The 16,381-nt window shown below is 34.7% G+C and overlaps 1 protein-coding gene across 5 annotated transcripts in view; it reads left to right on the forward strand.

Annotated features, from left to right (window-relative positions):
• The window catches only part of MLLT10 (MLLT10 histone lysine methyltransferase DOT1L cofactor), a 187,714-nt gene that overhangs the window by 159,098 nt on the left and 12,235 nt on the right, over positions 1–16,381 (forward strand). For all 5 annotated transcript variants that reach the window (XM_069458815.1, XM_069458817.1, XM_069458816.1 and 2 more), the window contains 5 exons: positions 9,495–9,612; positions 11,107–11,179; positions 13,726–13,880; positions 15,639–15,827; positions 16,219–16,307. In XM_069458815.1, coding sequence (XP_069314916.1) covers positions 9,495–9,612; positions 11,107–11,179; positions 13,726–13,880; positions 15,639–15,827; positions 16,219–16,307 — 624 coding nt within the window. The remainder of the gene's footprint in view (positions 1–9,494; positions 9,613–11,106; positions 11,180–13,725; positions 13,881–15,638; positions 15,828–16,218; positions 16,308–16,381) is intronic.

Below are 16,381 nucleotides of genomic sequence, written 5' to 3' on the forward strand. Positions count from 1 at the left end.
GTAGGTTAACCCCTTTTGCCTCACTTTAGATCTGTAGTTTGATGGGTGACCTAGTCTATAGAATGTTTTAAAAGCAAGAGTCAAATAAGAAAAGTCATAATCTTGAGTTTCATAAACAGGACAGTACATGGATAAAGTTTGTACACATACACACACACACCCCTCCTCCACACCCCTCCCCCAGTGGTAATAATTTCCAAAGCATATATTTCTTATTTATTTGGAATTCTTTAGTTTCATTTTCATTTGTCCAAAGTTCTTGTAGTCTTTTAATGTTTGAGAAAATTGTGACAGTGACAAATGTCTAATTACAAATAAGGACGTAAGTAGTTACCTGCAAGTTGCTGTAAACTTGAGCTTTATGAATGTGTATAATTTCTATTGTGGGGGCCTTTAGAATATATATATGGTTTTTCAGTATTTTCTGTAAGCTGTACATAGAACTCAGCATCATGTTGTTTTTGATGTGCATGTGTGAATGGTGCAGTGCAAGCAGTCACTATTATAATTATTAGAATGAACAACAGACAGTTCACAGAAAAATCAGTGGTATGATCAGTAGTATATGGTCTTTGAAGATGAAAGCTAACTAGTGAACCTCTCAACCGGCGTAAAGAGAGTTTGACTACTTTGGGATAGTCCTTTCACTAGAAAAGTAAGGTAGCCCATGAAAACAGGAGTTTGGTGTTGGTGTTGGAGAGGGTGAAAGGGTAAACGAAAGAATGGCTCTTATAGTTTTATCTCTTTTAATTAAGTGTAGCCATATGCTGTTGATAACTTTATATCCTTGGACAAAGTCTCACATGAAAACGTGCATTTTTCTTTTCTGTCTTTATAAAAGTCTGTTTTAATTACTCTCTGGTTAATTCCCGGCTGAATTAAGCAAAAATCTCATTTCTTCTCATTCATTATATTTGAGGGTTAGGGAGTTGGCATTAGGCAGGTGGATGGGGGAAGTGGTGGTGAAGAGAAATTTATAGCTAGAGGGAAAATTCCACTTAACATGTGACTCAACTGAAGAACAAAGAAATCATAGTTGTAAGTAATCCAGGATTCAGTCCAATTAAAATCTTTACTGTTTATCCCCTCTCCATGTTTCAGTAAGATGGGTCTCTACTAAGTAAGTCATCCAGTTAGAGTCCAGTGCTGCCTGCTGAGACACCTGCATCTGTGTTTCTGTCCAGCAGTAAGTGCTTTCTGCCTTCAAGCTGAAGCGTCTTTAGCTGGCTTATCTGGGGCTGCTGTAGCAACCATCAGTCTCCAGGCAACTGAGGCATGTTGACCTCTTAGTTGAACTGAGTGCAGAACTACTTCAGTTTAGCTGCCTGAGACAATAGTAATGGTATCGAGTGTGAAGAATGTGAAATATTCTAGGCAATGTGCAAAGGAAGGCTACAAAAATATGTAGATGGAATTGATAGGACTGTTAAAATTGGGATGTACTTGGCGATTGAATCTCTGTTTCAAAATGGCAAAGTTTTTGTTGGTTTAACTCTCATATAGGCCCTGTCTGTTTTCACACCATACAATTCATTGTGTTTAGTCACATCTTAGCCTTTCATTTAGGGTTGCTCTTTAAGTAGTTGATTTAAAATGAAGAGAGTGATGCAGTAGTGGATAAATGAAAATCACCAATATTTAAAATGTAATTCTAGAAGTCTTGTCATAATTATTTAAAAAAACCCATCACACTAGCAAGCAAACACTTTAAAAATATTGATAGAGTATTTAACTTGAATAATGTTTTTCTCCTTCCTCTCACCCCACCCCCCAATTTAATGAAGGTAGTAAGTTTTAGTGACTGGATTGGTGCCAACAGGATAAAAATCCAGAGGTCACTTTTGTTCTTTTTAACCTTCATTTTAAGTAAGATAAGCAGACCTCTACTTTGGTTTATTTGCTGTCTTAAGAATTGTCCCTGGAAAGTGGTCAGGGAGGAAAGATAAGAAGAGTTAACAGTAATTAAAAACTGAGAATAGCTTGATTTTTGCTTTTAATGGGGGGAAAAGGAGACACTTATAAAAATTATGGGGAAGTGGGGAAACTCAGGCTTAGCACAAATTTTGGGAGAAAAACCCTTTACAAAACTGTTTGTTAAACCAATTTTATATTCTTTATTGTTAAATCTTTTTGTTTTATTTGATATACTTGTTTTTAGAGTAATTGTTCTTTAACAACTTTTTGATAGAAAACCTACTTTACTACATACTACTATAGCAGTAATAAAGTTATTGCATACTAGTAAAGCAGTAATATAGTTACAGTTGTAGTTCCTTAACATTATTGGAAGATGGAACTCCTGTCCTTGTGATTGTTAATGATGTGCTCTGCCCTTGTTGGATCAGGGATAGAGGTATCAATTAGTTCTTGTAGGAGTGCCATTAATTTTTCATTTTGCCTTTCAAATCTCACTGTTTTCCACTTCTACATTTATTCTCTTCTGTGTTTGGGAGAATGCTAGTGCTTTTGTTTGAAGGATGATTTCTTTAATAGAAGAATTTAAGACTGAATATCATGAACAGTAATTGCATTCTGTTACATCCTGTATTCTGAGTTTTGCTTTTAGATACAGTCTTCATGTAGATAATTGTGGTTTCTTGTCCTATTACCCCATGTTACTGTTATAAGAAATGGTACAGGTTTAAACATCCTTTAAGGTTAAATAAACTTCCAAGGTTTATGTACATGATATTTAGTAAATGCAGATATTTCAGTATTTTTAAGGTACAATTTAGTGACTAGAGTTTTGCAGATTTCTGTGGCACTTTTACTTCAATCAGCTTTGAATATTTTGTTTTGCAGTATTGTAACATGTGCGTGTTATGGGGGTGGAGTTGGGTGGGGGCTGTCTTAGACATAGTCTGGTTTCTTTTCAAGTGATTTCTTTCTTTTTTTTTTTTTTTTTTTTGAGACAGAGTCTCACTTTGTTGCCCGGGCTAGAGTGAGTGCCGTGGCGTCAGCCTAGCTCACAGCAACCTCAAACTCCTGGGCTCAAGTGATCCTCCTGTCTCGGCCTCCCGAGTAGCTGGGACTACAGGCATGCACCACCATGCCCGGCTAATTTTTTCTCTATATATTTTTAGCTGTCCATATAATTTCTTTCTATTTTTAGTAGAGATGGGGTCTCGCTCTTGCTCAGGCTGGTCTCGAACTCCTGAGCTCAAACGATCCACCCACCTCGGCCTCCCAGAGAGCTAGGTCAAGTGATTTCTAATAAGGACATTTTAATTCTATTTGAGAAAATGGTTCAGTTTCCCAGGCCCATTGAACTGACTTGGGGGGAATTTATACTCGATTAGTCAAAACAAAAGTTTGTGTTTTTTAAAAACTATTTTATATAGACGTTTTCTTCTTTTTTGTCTTTTGAAGTATCACAAGACAGAATGAAAGTTTTATCACTTATAAATGATTTCATGATGACTTATAATTTTAAAGAAGTTACCTTTCTGAACAAAATAAGTTTTTATAACTTTTATAATATCTCTTGCTATTGGATGATGAAAAGGTCAAGTCACAGCACAGGGTCCCGTGTGGTAAGCCGTAGAACTAACTTAGGAATCAAGATAGCCTGACTCCTTAATTACTAATTATTCCTATAAAAATGAATTTCTAATTATAATTTCGTATCTCTTATGCTAAGAGGTAGCTCTTTGGAAAACATTTTTAGGAATTTTACTGTGTCTATTTGTGTGATGCAATGCGAAACAGCAGAAATTTGAGTCAAAAGTCCTGGGTTCTAGGAGCTCTGCTACTCACTAGTGTGATCTTGGACAGGTCTTTTAATTTTTATGAGCCTCAATTTTTTCATATGTAACATGGGAATATTTTAAGTACCTATTTTACCTGCTATATAGGTATGTTACAAAGTTCAAATGCAGACCATAAAGTACTTTAGAATTAATGGTTATTAATTTCAACTGTTACAGAAACAACTTGATTACTAGTGAGAAAGGAAATTGTACAGAAATATTTTCTTTATTAAAAATAGTATTAACATTTTCTGTTAAAACTCTTAATTCCATGCTAAAGCAGATATAGGAATTTTAGCCATATCTGGTTCAGCTACGGTCTTCTCCAGTTCTAAAATTATTTCAGTTATTTCTAGTTGTAAAATTATTTCAATCGCCAGCTTTGTCCTAGAGACTTAATTTTCCCCCAAAAGGTAAAAGATATATTGATTAGATATTAACCAGTTGAAAAACCTGCTTAGAATTCGTTGGTTAATCTGTACAGTCCTGTTGTCCAATCGTGAGCGTTCAGTGATGGTTTAACTGCACTATAATCCCTCCTACTACTTTATGGAAACTCAATTGTGGGGCATTTCAGCATTAACCTAAACAGTGGTTTTGAATACGTTAAGCTCCTAACAATTAGGGAGCGGTTTGGGGCATTGAATAATGTGGAATGATGCAATTGAACCTGACAGCTTCAACAGTCAGCCTGCTCATGGGACCTGAAAGTTGTTCACACTTGGTTTCACCTCTCATCACACGCTGAGTATTAAAGCCTTACTGGGGGTAGCTGACACAGAAATGGGGTCTGCAATCGGAATATGTTTCATAGTAAACATAAAGTTTGAAATGAGCTGGAGAATATATGAAACTTTGCATTGTTCTCCAGTCCCCATCTAATGTTCATTCATATTTTTCCTGGAGACTTTTCTGCTCAAACATACTGTGTTTGCATATTCAAAAATATATACATTATATCTAAAAACATCTGAATTCTTACATTTGCATTATTGCTGTGGTATTATAAAATAGATAGATTACATAGATTAAAATATCACTGCATATTGAGGCATTTATACCATCTAATTTTTCTTAGAGAAACATTTTATTTTTTGAAATACAGCCACATTATTCAGAATATAATTGGCAAATTATATTTTCTCATGAAGTTAATGGAAAAATAGAAACCACAATAGCTTATGAGAATGAATTTTAAAATTACAAAGCGAAAATGTGAGTGCTTATCATGTGTTGAGTGTTCTTTTAAGCGCTTTACATATATTAACTCAATTAATTCTCAACAGTATTCTCATGAGGTGGATGCTATTATTATCCGCATTTGTAGATGGAAATTGAGAACAGAGAGGTTTAGTGACTTGCCCTACGGTGAGACAGCTTGGCTTGTGGTAGATACGGTGACAGTAAAAGGTTTTTTCTCCTAAAAATACATATGAATCAAGAATTTTAAAGAATAAATACTCAATTTAATGAGTCTGACAAGATTTTGGAAGAATGCATTTTTAAATCATGTGTCAGGGCTAGAAAGCTTAAAGAAGAAACTACTACATTGTAGAGCTTGTTTGAATCATTTGACTTCAACGTTTATTGACAGGTTAATTGTGCATTTAAAAAAATGCTTGCTATAACCTGTTCCTGTACGATTGAAGTATGAAGCCTCAATCCACCTCTAGATGATACATTGCTATGATACTTCGAAAGGTGTTTTCATAGGTGCTATTTTTTCAAACCTAAGTTTTCTTCATTTTTCTGCCTTTTTCAACATTTAAGGAGGAAAACAATCTACCAAAACAAAACCCACTTTCAAATCTTATATCAATATTGAGTAAATTTAGCCTGACTTTTTTCCCTATGCGGCTGACTCCTTTAGAATAAACCAAGTGCCTAGGAATTTGATAGAGTTACTACTTGACAACTAAGCTCTTTTTTAGAACATCTCTGTGGTCATAAACAGACATTTGAAATGTAAGCAGTGAACTGTTACTAACAGGAGATATTTTAAGGTGAAGTATAATTTTAATCTAGTCAGTCTACTTAGGAAATACTAAGTTTCTGTAATTTGTTTTGATTTTGAATACTGCCTTGGTAGAGACTTGCATTTCTTGGGTAGAAGTTTAATATATTAACTTATTCTAAATTTGTTAAGGATATTCTTTAACTTGGACACCTAAACGTATTTTGTTTAAAAGTGACTTAGATTTACCTTGTTAATTATTCAGTTTATTCTCGATCTACTACTGGTCTTTGGTTTCATCTTGTAAAATAATGATACTTCTCTTAATGAGGTTTTTGCTAGTGTTAGAACAAATGTTGTATAGTATCTTGAGTGGAAGTGGTTCCTATTATTAATCTTGGGTGAGAGAGGAAACCCTTTTTAAGATAGTATATATTGCAAAATAAAGGAGAATTTTATTATGGCAATATTAACTTCTTATTTTGAAATAATTTTAAATGCGTAGAAAGATGTAAGGGCGGTACAGAAAGTTACATATTTGTGAATATCCTTCACTCAGCCTCCCCTGGTGTTGACAACTCATATTCTTATAGCGCCAGTAGATCCAAGGGGAATGTCTGTCCACAGTAGTCATTCTCCTTACCTGGGCAGGTTAAGATTGAAATGTCATAAGATAGGATCTTCCTTCCAAAAAGAATTTCTAGTCTTTTATACCAGATCTGCCAACTTATGGTACATTAGTAATTTGCTTTCAATGTGCCTTTGAAACTCCGTGTCCAAAGTGTGCTGTAGAAAAGTATATGTATGTTAATGCTTCCCTTATTCCTGCTCCAGATTACTTTTATATAAAAGCTTTCAGGGTCTTTTATGCTTCCTAACCCTTATTTCTCTAGGCTAACGTGGACTTCCTTCTATCCCTCTGAACCTTAGTGCTTTCACTTGTTAATGGCAACAAAGGTTTTTGAGTCTATGAAATGCCGGATACTGTGTGCTCTTTCAGTGTCATTTTTCTTTTTCTCTCTCTCCTACTTCTCCATCTTTTCTGCTAAGGTGTGGCATATTTTCACTAAAAATGGAGTTTCTTGGCCTGGAGGCACCAACAGAAATGTTCATCATGTGTTCCCCTCTGAGCAGTGACAGTCACTTGTGGAGTCTTCAGTACTTGAAAATGATGTTCATGATTTGAGTTTTCCAGCAAAAATTAATGTAGACTGGTTTAGATGCTGTAACAGATCAAAATAACTCTATCTGGCAAAATTAATAACTTTATTTTTGTTTTGAAAGTTTCTGGTTTAGAAAAATGTAATAATTTTTTTTTTAAAAAAGATAAGCAACTATCAGGTATTTTTTAGCCATCCAGTTTAGGAAATTGGTCATTTAGGTTGGTATTCCCATTTTAGGTTAAAATATATACTTTTGTGCCTTTGAGTGTGCTGAGGATCCTTTTCTGACTTTCTGATGATAGTCGTTAGCAGATCAGTTGTTACATTGTATTGCTTTCTATTATATTTTGGTCTTAATATGTATGTAGTGGTTCTAATGGATTATAGGAAAACTAAGATAATTTGGAGACTGGATCAAGAATATGCCACTCTGAAATTTGAAGCTAGTAAGGATAAATATAAAGCCTTGGGCAGAAGGGACCCTTCCCAAAAAAGAGTATATCTGGTAAGAGTTGGATCTTTTGATTCTTATCAAGAGACTAAGGCAATTCATGAGACTGATAATTAGAACGAAGAAGGTATTCCAGCTGATATAACATGATTTAGTCAACAAATAGCACAGATGACTGCATGAACAAGGAGTCAAAAGGGGAAGAATGGTTCCTCGCTTTGCACGTGCTAAGGCATTTAGTGGTACCTATTCTTTGAGGACCAGCATTCTGTACTGTGCTCTCTCTCCTAATCATATTCGTCTCTTCCTTTCTTGCTGTCAGCTGTTACTTTCTTGCTGCCAGCAAACTCTTTCAAGATACCACTTTTTCTTCCTCCTTCTAATTAATTTTCCACTTTTAATCTGTTACAAGCTTGGTGTATCTTTCTAGAATAGTGTCTAGAGTAAGTAAATTGGCTCCGAGAAAGGCATTTTTAAGTATTAGAACCTGAGACATTAACACACGGAACTGGTAACATCTGGTTTTTCTGTTGGTTGGTTGGTTTGTATTGTTCTAAATTATTTTATGAGTAGCTAAGATTCCCAAAGAGTTGACTTCTAATTGTCGAGTATGAGCTTTAGCTTGAAGTTATAACATACCTTTTACTGAGGGCTAATTGATTGGTAAACGGGACTTTATAGTACAAACTTACAGACTTCGTATGCATATTTTTACTGAAAGGAAAAATGAAACCCAGAAATTGACAGATTGAATTTACACATTAAAGTGTGAACTATAAAATATACCCTTTGAAACAACTCAAAGCAAGGACAGGATTCTACATCACGGAGACTGTTTCTGTGAATTGTAAAAGTACATTTTTCATGCTTAATAAATTGGCTAAAGGCCAAGATACAGTGTCAAGATATGAGTCTATCCAGAAACACGGTTTATTCTTGGCAATATGTTGCCTACTACAACTACCGTGTTGTTGCAGTCTCTCGTGTGCAGTTATACATGTCAGAGTGCCCCCCATCTTTTGTGTGGCTGTTACTCAGCTGCTTTATGTTAGAAGTGCTTCAGTTCTTTGGAGGTATTTTTAAGAGTTTTGTTCTGAAATAACTATGCAGTGATTTCATTTTATAAAAGCTTCAGTTTGATTTCATTCATGAAAAAGAATAAATCTACTTAAAAATTTGTGGTTCTGTTAAATCTGAAAATTATTTCAGGCTACTAATAGCCCTCTGTGAGTAACAGTATTTTGTGTACATGAGATTCGCTTCCAAAATGCCACATTTTAAGGTTATAATGTTCTTGGAAAGTGGGAGAGAATATGCACATCAAAGAAGGCATTTTTATTACATTGGATTACGCAATACTTTGGCCAGCCTCCTTAGCTTCATCTGTTTAAGGGTTCATTTTCGCTTGTTTGGCACAGGTCCCAGTAGAGGCCTTCAGAATTGTGGTTAGCACCATGAATGAATTACAAACTTTGGGCGAGCTCTTCAGTTAGTAGAGCTGGCTTGCTGCCAAAAAGACAGTGCCTTATATGGGGTCAGGGCAAAGCTGTGATTCGTTGAGCCCTGCATTGTATAGAAAACATACTTGTGATGCCTGTTTGCTTTCTTTTAAAATAAAAACAAAACAAAACAGAAAAAGCAGCAGGCTTCCAAGTCTATCAAAATAGGAAGTAACAAAACAGTGTGCAGGTTTTACTAATGACAGAGTTAAGCAGTGGAAATATGGCTCTGCGTAGTTAAAATACTAGAAATAGAAGTTGGACCTTTTGACCTCCTTAGCCAGCTTGTGATGTAAGAGACTGAAGCATTTGTTAAACATCTGTTGTCTACCTGCCTTTACTTTATTAAATGGTTTAAGAAGATTAAATAATTAGTTGTATGTCCACATGGTTACCATGCCAATGGGTTTTGGTATCGACTAGATACTTTGAAAATTAAAAGCAGGAATAGTTAACTTTGAATGTGCCAATCTTTTTTTTTTTAATTTGTAGTTATGTAACTTGCCAACATTTATGTATTAGAATAGTAAAACAAGAATGAAATTTGCTTTTCATAAAGGCAGGGACTTTTGCTTATATTCTTAGATTGGAGAATACACTTACTAGGTCTATTAGGAAGGAAAACATGAAGACATTTTCAAATATAATTGATTTATCATTGTAATTTTTTTCATTTAGGCAAATACCCTGTCTGGATCTTCTCTTAGTCAGGCACCATCTCATATGTATGGCAATAGATTAAATCCAAATTCATCAGTGGCAGCTCTTATAGCTCAGTCTGAAAGCAATCAAACAGGTAAGTTTTCAAGAATTATTAAACTGTAAAATTCTGCTGTCCCCCAATATAGTTTTCCCCCCTTTGGCTTATTTTATTTGAAAAGGTCTTATGAGTGTAGTTAAAATAGGTTTGCTTTTTTTTTTTTTTTTTTTTTACCCAAAAGAATCACACTTGGAAAATGTGAAGTATTTGAGGTGATGGGCACGTTAACTAGCTTGATTTTAATCATTTCGCATTATATTCATAAATCATAACATGAATTTGTACCCCATAAATTTATATAATTATAAATTGTCAATTTACAATAAAAAAAGATTCACAGTTGGAAGTAAATAGGATGCTGTGCTGCAAAATAGTGATGGGCTTTTTTTACTGTCTGAAATGTAAATGTTTAAGCAGAGCCATCAGCAGGCAGGAATGCAACAATGTCTCCTGTGACTTTTGTGATTGATGTGTTCAGTTCTCAGTTCTATGCAATGAAAGTAACATAACACTGGGCTTTTCTGTGAATAGCCTAACCCTTTATTTGCATAATTCATGAAATTGCATTACACAAACTTGGTTAAAAAAATCCTGTTAGAGAATTTCTACAGTGTTTAGTAATCCTGTGAATTTTTACCAGTTGACATTTTGTAGCATTTGCCTCTTGTACTGTTTTAATGAGCCACTGGATTTGCTTTGTTTCATTGCATCCTTAAGGATTTGTTGACATGTCCAAAGTAGTCATGCCTGTTTGGGGGAAGGGAATGGGTTTAGCAGTTCACCAAGAATGGATCAGTCTGTCTTTACCCTTCAAGGGTCAGAGGTTACCTGACTCAGAATAAGGGGAGGACAACCTTGAAAGAGGCCAGATAGGGTGATTTTTATAAGGAACTAACTGCAGGGGAAATACAAGTTACTTTTCAAGCTGGAATTTACCTAAGGAATATTTTGAAGAATTAATTTTCTTCCTTTCAAATACAGAATTCTATATTCCTATTTGTTTTTGTCAGTTTGGAAAATCAGTGTTATGTGTAGTTTTATTCTTAATGTGAGGCTCCATCTAACAATATAATTTTAGTCTTGGTGTGTGGCTCTATATAAATGTATTTTATGACTTGTCTTGGGATGCAAAGTGTTAAAAAATACAAAGCATAAGGATTTGCTGTGATAAGCATACAGATTAGCTGTCCACAGCTGTGATTCATTACTTTAACCGTAGAAATTAAAAGTGGCTGAGGGGAGGGTACTGCAAATGCAAACCATGCTTCTGTGCTGTAAAATTGAAAGGAATGAAAGAATAGAACATAATCCATGGCCGTCTACACCCACAAAAAACATGTAGGGACAACGCCTTACATGCCACAGTTCAGCAATTCTAAACTAGCGACATGCTACATCTTCTACTTTCATAGTAACAGCAAAGATAGTGGTAAAGGTTTAATGTGTGTTTTAGGAAAAATCAGAACAAGAGTTTAAAACCTCTTATCTAGTGAGAGTCACTTTATCAGCTCTGAAATATTTACACTGCAGATCAAGATCTTGGAGACAATAGCCGTAGCCTAGTTGGCAGAGGAAGCTCACCCCGAGGAAGTCTCTCACCACGGTAAGCGCTATTTACACTGCAAAGTATAGGCAAAGGAAACATTCTGAGATTTGGAAACTTTATTATCTCTCATCAGTAGAGTATACATTTGTGAAGCTATGAAAGCATTCTATAGATAAGAAGCATGTCTAGACAATCAAGAAAATTGATTCTAAATCTGAATATTAATTTAAACACATGATTAGATTTCTAAGCTAAAATGAATTTCATAGGTTTTCAATCACTTTGAACTGTCTTATTTTTATTATTTGTATATTTAGCTGCTGGTACTACTAATGTGTTAATTTGAGTAATTATTTTTTTTATCATAAAATAGTCTTAAGGTCTCTTAAAGCTGCAGACCCAAGACTTTCAACTTTGGGTTTAAGTTGCACTTAATCTCTAGTTCCTAATTCAGTAACTAACCCCTCGGAGTCAGATCTTGAAATCCTGCTAGATTTTAAATTCTTTGAATCAGTAAAATATATTACATGCTTGATGAAATTATCTTAAATATGGTACCTGATAGCATTCAGGTACGATTTATTGAAATATAATTTATTAACAAATTTGGGGTTATGAAACTATTTCTTCTGTTCTAAGTGGGGAGAATGATGGTATGAAATATGGTATCAGTTTATAGAGGAGAATGTAACTTTAGTGATGACTGTCTTTTCATTGATTTTATTTTACCTTTTCAACCTCTGTACCTTATTGTAGTTTGTTTTCTCTGTGCTCTCTAATTTTGTAAAGTTTGCCTCAAGCATGGTGTTAGGCTGAAATACAGAGCAGGAGGAAAAGCCCAGTTTGCGGTCTTTTTTTCAAGTATGGGAGAAATGCTGTTAAAATTTAAAATTTTTATGTGACAGCAGATCATGAATATCAGCATCAGCTGTGTTGCTGGTACATTTGGGAAATGTCTATTAAGGAACATCTTCTTTATCATTATGGAGAGTAGGAAACAAAAAACTGGAAGTTACTGGACTAATGGGGTACATTCAGTAGTTCCTTTTTCCTATGTAATTCCTGTGTGTACTAAAAGTACTGTATTGTTTTTCATTATTGAATCCTGCAGAAAATTTAATATTCCTTCTTTGGAGACCAGGAATTGAAGTATATACAATGATAAAATTATCTGACTAGTCTGTGATTTTATGTTGTGATTACTTCCGTAATGTTTTCTTTTTCTTTTCTAAGAAGAAAGTTAATGGATTTTTCCTTACATGTTTAATGGAGGAAGGATTTCTTTGTCTGTCTTTTAAACTTAAAATATCACACAAGCTACCCAGAAATTATTTAAAATTCCTTAGTGCTATTTTGCTTAGTATTGGTTTTTTGTTTTTTTATTGGGTCTGAACACAATAAATGGTACAAAATTATTTTTAGCATGTATTTCCAACTTTATATTACCCTTTAAAAATCAGCCTGAAATGTAATAGCCTAAATTATCCTGGCATAACATACGATTTGCAAAAGGATGGCCAAGTGTACATAGCACACGATGTCTACATGTGGATTATAAAAACTCCATTTGTATAGCTTCTTACGTAAAGAAATTTTTGTTCAGAAGCAGCAGTGGCCAGAACACCAGTGGGTCATTAGAAGACCTGAGTTGCAGCCCTGGCCCTGTCATTCACCTGCAGTGTGTTTTTGGACACATCACTGAAGCCCATCTTGTTTCCTCATTTGGAAATGGAGCCAATAAATCAGCTTTGACTTCTCACTAGGTTGTTGTGAAGATCATGAGATAATTATGTACAAACACTTTGAGAACTCCAAAGCTCTTTACTAATGTATTAGGTTAACGTGAACGATGCAGACTGGAAATGGCCACATTTACTAATTTAAAGCAAAAAGTTGGGTGAGAGAACATGATGTGTTCTTCATACAAATACTATTTGTTTTGGAAAGGTTAATTGAGTGATTACCATTTGAGGTACAGATGTAAGACATTTTAGAAATACTTATATAAGGGGCTCAAGTAAAATTTGCTTTGATCTTAATGTTCTTTAATACTGAAAATACTTGAAAATAAGTAATTTTGAATTTATAACAAACTGCTTCAAAACTGTTAAAAAATTTCTTTTTACTGATATTTGAGATTTTGTTGGCTGTAAAGTCAAATGCCTTTCATGGTATTGTAACTGTACGGTGTTGTTCTGATGTCGTATATGTTAAGGCAGAATGGTGGGACTCTTTTCTAATTATTTTAAAGTCTTTCTAACTTTGTCTTTCTCCCTTTTGTCTTATAAAGACATACCAAGTTCTTTTATAGCCTATTTCAGAGATTATTGGTGGTGTGTTTATATTTTCTAGTGGTTTTTAATTATCTGTTATAGCAAGCTATTCCCTTCATTCTATAATTTGGGGAGGAAGAATGATAATTACTCAATTTTAGGGTAGATTATGGTTTTGTAAACCCAGGAACCTGATACCTCTGGCCTAGGCAGCCTGGTGTTAGAAAACTTGTGCAGGAAAAAGAGGTCAGTGTAAAGTAAGAAACTTTAATTCATTCTCCTTAAAAGCATTCCCCTTCTTTTTAACTTGAGTATTAATGATTTCAACAGATCCCCTGTAAGCAGCTTACAGATTCGTTATGATCAACCAGGCAACAGCAGTTTGGAAAATCTGCCTCCAGTAGCAGCCAGCATAGAACAGCTTTTGGAGAGGCAGTGGAGCGAAGGACAACAGTTTTTACTGGAACAGGGTACTCCTAGTGACAGTAAGTATCCATTTCCTTATCTTTAAATAATAGTGGATGGATGGATGGGGATGCAAGATCACTTTTCATCTAGAATAGTGATGACATTTTGGTATACATTTTATATAATATGGTGAGAAAGTGTGATGTAGGGGTTTCATAGATTCTGTAGTGTAGTTTTAACTGCTTGGACCTAAATCCCATCTTTGCCTGTTACTGACAATGTGATCTTGGGCAAGTTTCTTTTAAAGTTCTTTAGTCTCCCATTTGTAGTAGAATTGGGAGTCATAACGTACCTGTATCATAGGATTGTTGTGACGATTAAATGAAAAGTAAAGAACAGTGCCTGTCTCTCATAAAGTGCAGCTATTAGGTGGGTTATTGTTTACAATAATATTGGCACTTTGTTTCTCCATTGTACTTTGTTCTTATCAATTTACTGAAATACATGAGCTTTATCTTCTCTTAGCTTAATTGTTTGAAGAAAACTTGCTAACCTCAAAAGATTTAAAAAAATGCATGTAGTCAAGCGTGGCCAGCTAGCTTCTTAATTTTACCATTTGGAGGAGGAATAATAATTACTAAGTTATAGATGCTTATCATATTTATTAAATTATATGGTATATATTGTGTGTGCATATATGTTTAGTATCTTTAGATTTTAAGTATTAGGGCCATGGGTGAAAAATACCAAAAAAGTGGAGTTACAACAAGTGGTAGTTACCTGGAAAAGTAGCCTTAAGGAGATATGTTTTTAGGGGAATATAAGTCGTTTTTATCATTTTGGGATATAAACTTTTCCTACTTTATTTCATTAAAACATTTTGCCTATTGTTAGTGAGCCATGTGCCATAACTTGGTATTTTTATGAATGGTGCCCTGACAAAAATGCTAATTGTGAGGAAATTCATGCCGGGATAATCCTTTAGACATGATAGCTGGAGGACAGGTTTAGCTTAGTCTTACTGGGCACACTAAGGTTTCCTTATGGGATCTTGGAAAGGGGGGATAAAAGTTAAATCCTTGGGAAATGGCTATGTGTGTCTGTGCCAGTAGAGTTGTGTCTTTTGAAGGGCCTGAGGTCATGTTAAACAGATACAACTTTTCAGTACGTAGAATTTTTAAAGCGTCCATCACTGTGGCCTAACAGCAGCACTATGTTGTCAGTCGGGAGGTGCTCGTCTGGGAAGGAATTGAAGCAGTAGTCGGCCTGTTCGCAGACCGCAGTAGAGGGGAGGCTGGGTGCACACACAGCGCTCCCTGCTGGGGGCCCTGCAGAGCAGCACCTGCAGGCTTCCTGCCAGCCGTCTGATGGCCATGCTTAGTGTCAGCCGGGCAACAGATAAAAACGTGTGCTCCTTATTGTGGTAAAGGCTGTTTGTGCAACCCTTTCCCACTGTAAATATGACTTTAACGAGGAATCCTAACAGGCGCTTGAATTTCTAATTAGGCTTTTGTTTTGATGAAAATAAAATGTCATTTTTTTTTGAGAATGGAAATTACCTGAACCTGGTGTATATTTTTTTGGATGTATCAACAAAGTTTCCACAAGGCACATCTAGGAACAATCTCTCTTATGCTTATAAGAGTACAAATATAAATATGACATTAATATCTGTATATAAATTTAGGAATAAAACCTAATTATTGAGAAATATTTTACAGAATTTCTACTTTTCTATTTTAACTTATTTCTAAGGTTGCTGACACTGTGTCTGTAAAATACTTACTCCTGTGTGTGGACTTGTCTTTATTAAAAACCATCCAAATGTTTGCTAGTTTTAGGAATGTTGAAGTCATTACACCAACTTCAAGTTGAAAACCGAAGATTAGAGGAACAAATTAAAAACTTGACTGCTAAAAAGGAACGTCTTCAGTTATTGAATGCACAGCTTTCAGTGCCTTTTCCAACAATAACAACAAATCCCAGTCCGTCTCATCAAATACATGCATTTTCTGCACAGACTGGTAAGTACGAAAATATTTATGTTGTAACGGATAGATTGTCATTGTCAGTTGCATAGTAAGTAATAATTGGTCACCAGTTATATGAAGATGTAGAAAAGGAATGACAGCTTAGTTTTGAAGGGCATAAAGAATCCTGTTAAGTGATGAACATGAATTTGTTCTAACTTCTTTAGTATGTAACTTAGTGGTAAAATTTATTTAAATGAGTAATGATCTTGTTGATTTAAAGCTATGGTATTTAATAGAGAGATTTTTTCCTATTTAAACTGGTCTTATGAATAGCAAGACTTAAGTGGTTTTGATATGGCTTCAGCATATGCTTTTAAATAAACTGTTAATTACACGTAATTAACAAGGTAAATAGGTTTCTGTCTGTCTTTCATACCTCTAGCTCCTACCACTGATTCCTTGAATAGCAGTAAGAGCCCTCATATAGGAAACAGCTTTTTACCTGATAATTCTCTTCCTGTATTAAATCAGGTAATTTTTGTGTATTTTCATTTGTGTTTTACTTGTGAATAATATATTACCTTAAATGATTTAAAAATTACTGT

The sequence above is a fragment of the Eulemur rufifrons genome, chromosome 25 (assembly GCF_041146395.1).
Source record: "Eulemur rufifrons isolate Redbay chromosome 25, OSU_ERuf_1, whole genome shotgun sequence".
Lineage (NCBI taxonomy): Eukaryota > Metazoa > Chordata > Mammalia > Primates > Lemuridae > Eulemur > Eulemur rufifrons.